Consider the following 12,522-nt stretch of genomic DNA (forward strand, 5'->3'; position numbering starts at 1 on the left):
CGCCCACAACCACTCCCCTCTCTTTCAGGGAGGAGAGTCTTTGCTGAACAAAGGTTCAAGATGCCTAGCCATATTGTACGTAGCACAATAATCAATATAACTGGCTCTCCATTTACCAACTCTTATATTTCTGAAAATTAGGCTGAAACAAGAGGTTGCAATGCAAGAACTGTAAGAGTAATGCTAAAGATTTCCCCATAAGAAACATTTTCCAGATCACAGTACATAACTTTATAGGATGACTGCACACATAAAGAACTTATTGACATATTTGTTATCAATCTATTAATTCACCCACCGTAAAATGTATACAAAAATACCTGAATTAAGAGCAGAAGGCAGATTTCAGGCAAAATGGAGATCTTTTGGCTTTCTGCTGTTGTTTACTTCAAGTATAATTTTTAAAAACAACAAGCAGTATTCTTGATAGAATTTTCCTTAGCCAAAACAGGGCTAGCCAATAAAGGTACTTTTGCATAATTCCCATGGGATAGTTTTAATATTTATGTGAATTTAAAACAAATAAGAATATATAAGTATGATCCCAATTTATCTGAATGTTTATACTTACAATGGAAAAAACCAGTGTATTTTCAATACTTTCTATATGAATATTCAGTGTCTGTTGTACACTTAATAGCACAATTGTGGCTAATTGTGGAGAAAAAATATTTGAAAATACAAATTTCATACTAAATCCACTTTCCTTGGAGTAAGTCTGATTGAATTCAATGGGACTTCTGTAATACACGCACAGTATATATATAGAGAGAGGGGGGGATTGCGCTAAAAGAAATAGTTTTCGGGAAACTTATTTAGGGGCTTAAAGCTTAATTGTAAAGGTAAGCAAATAGTTTTTTACTGTACTCTTGTCATTTGTTCATAGGTGGCAGTTCAGGTTATCTTTTTTGGCCATGAATATATATACTGTACTATAATATATATGACATGTGATAGCCTTAACTTATGCTACCATATGAATAATAAATAGTCACATACAAAGGAAACAAAGAAGCATTTTGTCATATTTTTCTGCATTATTTCTATAACAATGCTTGTTTTAAAGCCTGAAACATAATACAATATGGAGAAGGAACACAGCTCAGTGGTAGACCATTCACTTTGCATTCAGATGGTCCCAGCATCAATCCTGTCAGGGACGTCCCTTCCCGATGCGACAGCAAAGAAGAAGGAGGGCAGGCTGAGGGGAGTAGAAGCTTGATTCCTTCCCACACTGAGAGTGATGTAAGCCCCTCCCACTCTGGAATGCAGGTTATAAATTCCCAAGACAGCACAGCAGGGCAGACATAGCCTGCTGCAGAGGAACAGCTGCTGTTAGATTTGGATCAGGAGGAGGAGGAGGGGCTGATCGCCCCCGAGTCTCCTCGGAGTAGGCGGAAGAATACAGGGGCAATGTCAGCCCAGTAGGAGGTGGGGCAAAAGGTGGAGGATATCCTGCTGGCGTAGTGTCATCCAGTGGGGCCAACTGGTTCATCCAGTGAGGACTGAGCTGGAAGAGCTTGGGCTGCAGCTACTGTTTAATTACTAAATAAATCTAAGAGTAATAAAACTGCCAGCTTGCCGCGTCTTGTGTGAGACATCATAAATCCTGACAAACCCCCAGTATCTAGGTGCAGCTGGGAATGTACCCTGTCTGAGAACTGCTGCCAGTCAGGGCTCATCCACACTTTGCTTGCTCAGTGCCTAGAAAGCAATGGTCCAAGTGGTCCAAGTGGTTTTCTGCTTGTCCCATGCTTTCTAGGCAAAAGTCCATGCAGTTTTCTGTTTGCTCTGCCACTTGCCCTAGTAAAACCTGCTTTTTAACCACTGAATCAGGGCCAATGTCACTCTGCAGAAAACTCAGCTCTGATTCCATTTTAAAGAGTGGGTTTTGCTTGGGGAAAGAGGTGGAACAAGCGGAAGTGTGGATGAGCCCTCGGTGTAGACAATTCTAAGATAGATGGGAAAAGGAGTTGGCCCAGTATAAAGCAGCACCCTATTTAACTTTAGGATGTACCAAAATGGACAGCATTTTCTGACCAAGAGACAGATCATGACTAAGAATATGAACTTCAAAGCTGTATCACTGGGGGCTGGCTCAGAGCTTTCTCGCATTTAATCTTGCTGGTGATCCTGTTGATGGTCATGGTCATTCTTGAGCAAGGAACACATAGTTATTGGCTGGTGGCAATTTCCCTGATCCCAGAGCCTGGAAAATGTACCTTTTAAATCATGAAAGTGGCCATGGTCTATTTCCATCTGAACTAGTTGTGGGACTGTTATTGGTAAAAGTGCCATGACAACTGATTTGAATTTGAGGAGGTGCTGCAAAATAGCTGTGCCTGTTGTGTGATTTTATTAGATTTGTCCAGTGACATCATATAAGCATGACTGAATTCAAATGCGTTTTTTAACAAGCTGAGAACAGCAGCCCAGATAAATTGATCTAAGAGGCATTTCAATGCATTCCCTAAATGGAAAACACTAAATCTATGAGATTAGAGAGGAAAATGTGTTCTATGAATTAGGAAGCAAAACTGCCAAATCCACAGTATATGAATTAAACTCACTAAGGCAAATTTTTTGTTGAGGATCATCTGTTCTACCAGGGATGATTCATTATGAAAGAGATGAGGCTGCATGTGGCTCCACATATGAGGGAACCACCAAAATTCATCCACAGACCCCAGTAATAGGTCATCGCCTTCGTCTTCTTCTGCAGTTCCTGCAGAAATAAATAGATTCATAGAATAACTTTTCCATTTCATTAAAAAAAATGCTTTAACAAATATTTGAGAAAAGCACAATGAACTTTAGAATTAGACCGCAACAAATTCTGTCAAGAAGATCAACCCAACCTCACAAGCAACCAACAGCCAAACACAGAAGGCAGCTCACACAGAAGGCAATTCATCTGTTCAAGTCACTCAAGGCATGCAGTTGATGAAGCGTCTATGCAGCTAGGTACTTACCCAGAAAACCAACCACAAAACTGAGAAAGCACCATTAATTGGGGGGGGGGGAGAGAAGAGCAAAAATAAAAATAAGGTGCTTGAAATATGATTTATTCCATGTCTGGAAGAAAAAAATACTTCAAGCACCCTGGTGCAGATTTGGAAAAGAAATGGCATTAAAAACATTGTGGCTGCATATTTACAAAATCATTCACACGAATTTAAGGGATGGGGTGTGGATCTTTCCAGAGGAACTTAAGACTAACATCTAGAAAACTGGCAAAAACCTGGAGGATGGGATTTCATTTTGCCAGGCTAAGCAGAGCTGTGAGCAATCCAGAATCACCACATTTTAGGTAAGAATGCTACAGAGTTTGAGGCCAGGGACAGGGTGAAGCAGTAATGTCCAAGAAGTCAAACTGTGTGCCTGGTGAGCAATTTCCGCTAGTAGCTATCCTTGCCAATGTGACTGATTAATAGTGCTGAGGGTCAGGGCAGAAGAATGAGTTGTTGGATCCTATTATATGTGCACAACAGACAAGGTAAGGAGCACTACCTTGCTTGAGTGTTTGAACATAAGGTTTTAATTGGATAAAGAAGGTGATATCAATTTGTGACAGCCTATTTATGCAACAGCTATTCCACTGGTGGCCACTTTATTCACAGTGTAACAAAGCAGTCAAAACCAATAGGTGTCTTATCCTGGTGAAAGATGTTGTGCCTCCTCACCATCCATAAGACTGAACATAAGCATTGTCTTAATAACATCTGTGTTTGAACAACATGTTCAAAGGTGTCATTGGTAACTGCTCCACATTTATGGGAAATTTTCCCCCATGGGATTCACCAGTGCTCTAGCCAAGTATTCTGGAAACTTCTTTGTGACATAATAAATCAAGTAGCTCCCTGAACTGGTGAGATGTTACATTAATCTTATTTGGTGCCATTATTAATAATGGTACCAGTTTCTGAGCCTTACAAATGAACAATCTGTTTTGTTTTTGTTTGCTGTGGTTGTTTATTTAAGATCCTGATTTATCTGGTGTGGTATATACAGCCTCATACATACAACTTCTGCCTTTCTATTGATAAAACTTCTTCTTTTCCTACTGGTGCTCTTTGAGTCAGGGAGCAGCAAGTGGTTTTAGAACTGAAACAGCATTTCAGGCAGCTGAAATGATGCCATAGACTGCTTGGGATCATTAGATTTTAGGAGTTCATTAAAACCAATGACTTTTGTCATTGGACAATATGGCCATTTCAGGGGTGAGCCAACATAAAGAGATCTGTTCTGTGGTAGTTATTTAGATGCACTGCTTTTACATGCCACCAGAGAGATTCAGGTCTTGTGCACACTGCAGCTACGATGCAAATTAACTAATCCTTTCCCTGCTTCTCAGCGCAGCAGTCATTTTACAAACTGTTTCTATTGGTGAGAGTATGGTAAACTGGGGTGCATCTTGACTGGCATTTTTTTGCACTGTCTGACATTCATAGCTGAGTCAATATTTGGCATTTTTGGCACTCCATTTCTCCTTCTGCACCAGAAGGTGATGCCAATGGGCTGCATTCAATGCTGCAGCTACACTTAAGCAACAGAACTTCCTCTTTCTCTTCTGGCCTTTTCATCAACACCACCCAACACCCTCAAAATGGGAGAGTGGGGACCATCTGGAGGTTTGTCCCACAGATCCAATCAGCAAGCCCAAGAGGCTCAGTGGTTTAGACCACAGCACCACCTACCTGCCTTTAATATATATTTCACACACCCTATTAATGTTTATATTTTTAAATGATTTCTTTCCCCTATGTTTTTAGCTGTTCCTGTTTTAGCTGTAAGTCACCTTGAGTCCCTGTCAGGGAAAAAGTTGGAACAAGAAGGAGGAGGAGGAGGAGCAAATATATTGCAGTGTCAACTGACTGTTACTTTAAAATCATTTCCCATTACAGCTGGAGATGGACGAAATGGACTTTGCAACTTTTAGTAATTCCTTTAAGGTCTGGGCTTCAAAGCTCCATGTCTGAGCAGGGTTTTCCCCCTGGTCCTGGCCCTTTCCCAGGAAAGCCTGTGTTTTACTGCTGAATTGGAGCAAACGGCAATCGGATATTCCACTTTACAGTAGAATAACATTCTTCTTGCTGCATGTTTACAAAACGGGAACATGCATCTCAGATAACAGTACTGTAACATTATGGATAAATGCGTGACATGACACATGAAAGCTGGCTGGAAAAACAATCTGCCTGTTCCTCCAATACCACCTTCTGCCTCAACCTGTGTGTGCAGCAGGGCTGTGATTATCACGATGGCCCCATGACCACAGTAATCCCTGCCAGGATTATTTCAGACAAAAAACCAGTGATGGTTAGCCAAAACAGAAAAAGAACAACAAAAGAAAGAACTCAGGGTTGTTGTGAGAATAAAATGAGGCAAAGAAAGTTAGGTTTGCCACCTTGAAATCCTTGAAGGAAAGCTGGGATATAAATGTAAATCAAATGTAAAGAGCGGGGGGGGGGGGAATCCAGTATTCAGCATCAGCATTGGAAGGGCTACCGAGTTATCTTATAACAGTTATGACTACAGTGGAACCTTGGCTCTTAAATGCCTTGGTACTCAAACAACTTAGAACCCAAACACTGCAAACCTAGAAGTAAGTATTCTGGTTTGCAAACTTTTTTCAAAAGCCAAACATGCTCCATTTTGAGTGCCACACTTCCATTTTGAGTGTTACACTGAGGTCTGTCTGTTTTTGCTATTTATTTTGTGTTTTTATTTTTGCGGCTCCTTTTGTTTTGTTTTTGTGACTGTGTGGAACCCAGTACAGCTACTGACTGATGGACTGTGTGACTGCAGTACATTGTTTATTGCTTTCATTTTATGGATCAATGGTCTCGTTAGAGAGTAAAATTCATTTTAAATTCCTGTTTTAGTGGTTGCTTTTAAAAGTCTGGAATGGATTAGTCCATTTTGCATTACTTTCTATGGGAAAGCTCACCTTGGTTTTGGAAAGGACTTCCGGAACGGATTAAGTTTGAGAACCAAGGTACCACTGTAATTATTATTACAGTGCAATCCTATGAATACAGATGTAAATCCAAATGAGTTCTACTGGGACTTAAACCCAAGTGTGTACCAGGATTGTGGCTTAAAGCTGGTTGATGGCAAGTGCTGATAAGTGGTTTACAATTTAATGCACTTTACAAATTTGACTGGGTTTAACATGGAATCTCCCAGTCTATCGCTACACAGTTGCATCAATTTGCATAACACTTGTGATTCTATTCAGCAAAGTATTACATAATGTCAAGGAAAACAGCTTTATCCATTTGTGTTGAACTTGCATACCAGGTCAAACTTTAGCATCTTAATTAAGGCCAAGATTTTAAGAGACAGAAAGAAATTCTCAATAGCAGCTGTCCAGAATTTGGCTGGTGAATCCCAAAATGATAGTTGGAGCTCATTAGCTAATTGCAAGAAACTTGTAGATGCATCCTGAGATAGCGGGATTGCTGCAGTACCTGAATGTCAGAGTTATGACATTACAGTGGATAAGACATCAGCCATACAAACTGATACAACACTGAAAATGTTTGGGATTTGAGTGCCAGACTAACTCACTTTGTAAAATTCACAACATAAGGAAGAGTTGATTGGTTTTCTGGTTTTATCCTCCTGAAGGAAGATTTCTTCTTCCCTCAGGCTCTGAGAGTTCTTCACTCTCATTTCATTTCGTTTTATAGCACAAAGCTGCAACACCAAAATCAATTTCAGCTCCATGCACTGCAAAGACACAAAACGATTGAGACCAATTTTGCTGGTTTCTCCCCCTTACCTGTGTGGTAAAATTTCCCTGAAAATCCCAGGTTGAAAGTGAAATTTGCAATTTGAGCTCTCAAAAGGTTCTGAGTATCAAGCAGAGCCTGAAACAGATATAAATTAAAAATTCATCAGGTACATACATAATCATGTTATTTATTTATGCAGAAGTTGCCCTTTTCTTTCTTCTAACAGGCATACACAGTCATTTCTCTCAGAGCAACAAGAGCAATGTTCTTTTACTCTTGTTGCAGCTCAAACAGCTTGATAATTATACAAAGCCAATTGTAAGAATATAAGGAGGACCTTTTCTGTAAGAAGGATACTATTAGTCATCTGGATCACAGCCTCATATGTTTTGTGTAAAAGGAGAATATTATGCTAAAATATGCACAAAAAGCTTATTCTGCAACTACTTGAATCTAATCTACAGTCTCACTTGGCCATTTTGGAAGCCATTTATTTTAGCTGTCAGCATAAACAGTAGTACATGAATTTAATGCATGCTGAAGTACACGGATTGGTGCAGTTAATCAGGAATGCAAAGGTTGGGGGGCAGATAAACCTTGGCAAAACAGGAATTCAGCAAGTTTATTCAGATTCAGGCCTTCTGAATTTGCAGCAGCTTTTGATATAAAATACATTTGCTGACTCCTTTGTAATCTTGCTCCCAGACAGCAGGTGTTCCCACTAGACTAGACTAGACAGTCCAAAAAATAGTCTTAACAGCACAATTCTATTCATGTCTACTAGGGAGTAAGTTTAAATGATTTCAATGAGGCTTACATCCAGGTAAGTGAATATAGGATTGCAAACTAAATCTGCCCAATATGAAACACATTGAAATAGTCAGTCCTTGAAGTGATAAGTGCATTCAGCTAGGTACTTTTCTTCCAGAAAAAGGGGCAGGTCAAGTCAGAACTAACTGATTAAATGTTCTCTGATTTACAGACACTTCTTGAACTTTATCCAACAATATTACTAACTTCCGCACCTGATCAGGCTGAAAATGCCAGGTTTTTTTTGGGGGGGGCAGCTTTGGACAAAGTGTGCCCAAGCCCTCAGTGTATCCTTCCTGGGCCACAGTGCCTTTCAAGTGGTATCTCTCCTCACAGAGCTTACTGGGTGGTAAAAACAGGAATGAGAAAGGCTACTAACCAGGCCATTTCTTCAAGGGAAATAAGTTTTGCCAACCATGAGGCAGACTAACACAATGGTCTCAATCATGTAACTGAGACCAAACAGACTAAAACAATTACATCAGATTCTGCCCTGCTTGCTGGACTCATGACTGAGCAAGAATTTTAACCCTGACTCCCAGTTTGAAGACCCAGCACTCTAGTTGAGACAGTTGTTGGTTAGGCTTCAGCATGGACTTTGCAATTTGCAGTAAACTTTGAAGGTTATGCAGATTTTAAACCACATGATCCTCACCAAAATCAATAAGGGTCATGATGCTGATAAAACCCTGTGTGTCTCTTTGAAAATATAACCCCTGTTTTGTAGTTATTTATTAAATATATGACAATGCAGTTACATAGGCAATTCCCTTAACAATCTGACTTTTTTTTAGTGGTATCTGGCAAGACTTCTATGTGAACTTTTAAATGCCTGCTGAAAACATTTCTATTCAGGCCTATGCAGGCAATTAAGAGTACATCCCCCACAATAAACTATCAATGTTTGTTTGTTTTTAAATTTCTTTTTGCTTTTAACTTGTTTTTAATGTGTTGTGATGTTATTGTCTAGTTTTATGCTTTTATATTGTTGTAAACCACTGTGATATATTTTTGTGATACAGTGATATATAAATTTTTTTATGAATAGAGACCTTAATTTTCTCTCTCTCCATTGTGCAATGTGCATTGTGCTTTTATACCCCATTTATAATTTTATTTATTTTGATTCATTTATAGAAACATTTGTATACCACTGTGTAATAAAAAACATATCAAAGCAGATTACAGCAATAAAAACATAAAATCATTTCAATAAGAACAAGTTAAAAAGTTAAAACCAGATCTCAATTAACCATTGTGGAAGGATGCATTCGTGTAATTCTATTTCCTTCACTCCTGATTTTTTCTTGTTCTTTAGACTATTATCAAAAGCTCCCATGTGTTGAACTTATTTTGTTGTTATTGCTTGTTTTTCTCTTTGTATATACTGCATTTTTGTTGCTCAATAATTTTTTTTTTTTAAAAGTAACAGAATGGTAAAAGAAACAGACAGCAGCATCACCAGTGTAGAAGGATGCTGCTATCCTGTGAACTATTTTCTAGACAAACAAGCTGAGCTCACATTTGGTTGTCATGCCTATTATTATTTTCTTGGTAACTTGACATTTTACTTGCCATTTACGTTCTAAAATAAAAATGTTAAAACCCATGAAAAATATATAGCAACAGATGGCTCGGGCTATGTGTGTATATGTGTGTGTAAATTTCAGAGTTTGTGTGGGTATGCTTTCATGGGGGCAGAGTCTATATTTTCATTTCTAAATGCTATTTTGTATACTAAAGATAAGTTATTGAAAGGTTTTCTCTCCTTTTTATGTTTGCTTTTATAAACAGTTCTTCTGAGTATTTGTATTAATAGAACTATATAAACATATTGGTGCATGCTTCATAGCCTACTCACTGATAGAAATTTATTTAGACATATTCAGCTATTGTGCAAGAATTATGTAAGAAAAATAAACCACAACTGATATAGTATCAGTTAAGGAAAGAGAAATTGACAGATAAGAAGAAAACTGGTTAAAAGCCACCTTCACATTTTTCAGTAATTTTTGGCAGTTTTCAGTCAAATGATACATTATGACAAAGAGGGAAATAACCTGAAACAAAAACTGCAGATTTCAGTAAACCCCCTATACATATCCACTCATAAATCAATCCCATTATTTTCAATGAGAGAAACGGGTACAGGATTGCAGCTTTTGTCTAAATGCATTCAGATTTCCAGTTAAAACTGAGAAAACAAAAAGTATTGACACTGCCTTTTATTTCATTTTTACACAAGGAGCAAAACATGCTTCTGCAGTTGCTGATCACACAGTGGCCTAAGGAAAACCATTAGTTCAAAATCCTGTTCTCTATTAAGATGATAGGAATTACCAGCAGTTTGGAAAGCCTTTGCTGAGATTTAATGTTTTAAAATGTGATGTACAGTATTTGTATGCTGTTTTATGACAAATCACATAATAAAGAAGTGTATTTAAAGGAGCAAAAAAAATTGCATGTTTCTGGTGAAAAGGAATCGGCTAAGCCAACTGCAGAAAATCCTGAGAAATTTGTGCCAATCATCTGCCAGTCCCCAAGAGCTACTGCTCAGCTCACATAGAAAAAGGGGTGGATTCTCAAATGAGTGGAAAAAACAGTTAAGCTAGAAATGGTTAAGCATGCTGTCCCACCAACTCCACTTCTGATTGAGGCCCTCATGGTTGCCTGTCATTAAAATGAAAACAAACCACTGGAAGTGTTGAGGACAGCCTATGGAACGTCTTGTTTATCCCTGAATGAGCTTCATGCCACACGTATTCACTGGTACACTTCAGATAAATTAACAACTTGGTTGAACACATATGGAAATTTTCATCAAGGTACATCTTGTATAGTGGGCCCAAAACAAATTTTGAGAATATTTGATTCTATATTTTTCCAGGATTGAAGGACTTGCCAGTTGTAATCTTTAGGTAGAATTGTCCACAGGATACAAAAATGACCCATTTCATAATGTGAAACCACATAGTATAATTATATTGTTGCTTGTATCCCAATCTCCAACCTCCTAGGGGTCCAGTGTTTACTCAGTGTTTGGTTTCCATGGAATGAAAGTCGTTGGAGACTCTGATGTCATGATGGTTTAACTTAGACATATAAACAACTTGAACATAAGTTGGACAGGCTCACAGCATTAACATTCCAACAGATCTTGCTTACCAATTACATTTCAAGGGTGGTCCCCAAAGCCATAGCTTTGGTTTCAGCACACAGAATACGTCTAGCTTTTGTGTCTCCTTTGCTTCCACCTTAAGCCCAGGCTAAAGCTAGCTTTCTCACCCTTGTTCTCCTACCACTAGGATGACATGGCATCCAGCTGGGTTAAGGGAGGAAGAGGTTTATCCTGTTCTGAAAGAACATTACCATCTGATTGTCTCTAGGGCAACATGTCCCAGTATTTAGTAATGCAGATGTGGGTGATTACAGGCCCAGCTAGGACCATTATTTTAACAAAGAGATTAGTTTGACTAATTTAGTAGGTTCTGTCCCTTCTACAACCTTACAGATACAGAATCTGCCTTTGTTGGGACCTATAGGCACCATTCAAACAAAACCTCAATCCTATAACAATGCTTTTTATTCACTAAGTGTCCAAACCTTCAAACTGTGCAGTCAACTTATAACATTTATGGTCCTCTACAGAAACCTGGAGGAGGAACCGGCAAGCCACTCCAGTATCCCTGCCAAGAAAACTCCATGGACAAAGACAACAAGCATATAAAAGTTATGACGCTGGAAGATGAGCCCCTCAGGTTGGAAGGTGTCCAACATGCTACTGGGGAAGAGCGGAGGACAAGTACAAGTAGATCCAGAGCTGATGAAGCGGCTGGGCCAAAGCCGAAAGGACGCTCAGTTGCGGATATGCATGGAAGCAAAAGGAAAGTCCAATGCTGTAAAGAAAAATATTGCATAGGAACCTGGAATGTAAGAACCATGAACCTGGGTAAGTTGGATGTGGTCAAACATGAGATGGCAAGAATAAATATTGACATCCTGGGCATCAGTGAACTAAAATGGACGGGAGTGGGCGAATTCAGTTTGGATGACTATCATATCTACTACTGTGGGCAAGAAACCCGTAAAAGAAATGGAGTGGCCCTCATAGTCAACAAAAGAGTGGTGAAAGCTGTACTGGGATGCAATCTCAAAAATGAGAGAATGATCTCGATACGAATCCAAGGCAGACCTTTTAACATCATAGTAATCCAAGTTTATGCACCAACTACTGGTGCTGAAGAAACTGAAATTGACCAATTCTATGAAGACTTACAACACCTTATAGAAGTGACACCAAAGAAGGATGTTCTTCTCATTATAGGGGATTGGAATGCTAAAGTAGGGAATCAAGAGATAAAAGGAACAACTGGCAAGTTTGGCCTTGGAGATCAAAATGAAGCAGGGCAAAGGCTAATAGAGTTCTGTCAAGAGAACAAGCTGGTCATCACAAACACGCTTTTCCAACAACACAAGAGACGACTCTACACATGGACATCACCAGATGGGCAACATCGAAATCAGATTGATTATATTCTCTGCAGCCAAAGATGGAGAAGCTCTATACAGTCAGCAAAAACAAGACCTGGAGCTGACTGTGGCTCAGATCATCAGCTTCTTATAGCAAAATTCAAGCTTAAACTGAAGAAAGTAGGAAAAACCTCTGGGCCGGTAAGATACAATCTAAACCAAATCCCTTATGAATACACAGTGGAAGTGAGGAACAGGTTTAAGGATTTAGATTTGCTGGACAGAGTGCCTGAAGAACTATGGGTGGAGGCTCGCAACATTATACAGGAGGCAGCAACTAAAACCATCCCAATGAAAAAGAAATGCAAGAAAGCAAAGTGGCTGTCCAACGAGGCCTTACAAATAGCGGGGGAGAGAAGGCAAGCAAAATGCGAGGGAGATAGTGAAAGATACAGGAAATTGAATGCAGATTTCCAAAGAATAGCAAGGAGAAACAAGAAGG

General features: G+C 39.1%; 1 protein-coding gene across 1 annotated transcript in view; it reads right to left on the minus strand.

Annotated features, from left to right (window-relative positions):
- Nucleotides 1–12,522, minus strand: part of LOC128421177 (bifunctional heparan sulfate N-deacetylase/N-sulfotransferase 3-like) — a 64,664-nt gene that overhangs the window by 29,958 nt on the left and 22,184 nt on the right. Inside the window, 2 exon segments of the mRNA XM_053403558.1 lie at nt 2,571–2,725; nt 6,788–6,875. Coding sequence (XP_053259533.1) covers nt 2,571–2,725; nt 6,788–6,875 — 243 coding nt within the window.

Source organism: Podarcis raffonei, chromosome 9, assembly GCF_027172205.1.
Source record: "Podarcis raffonei isolate rPodRaf1 chromosome 9, rPodRaf1.pri, whole genome shotgun sequence".
Taxonomy (NCBI): Eukaryota; Metazoa; Chordata; class Lepidosauria; order Squamata; family Lacertidae; genus Podarcis; species Podarcis raffonei.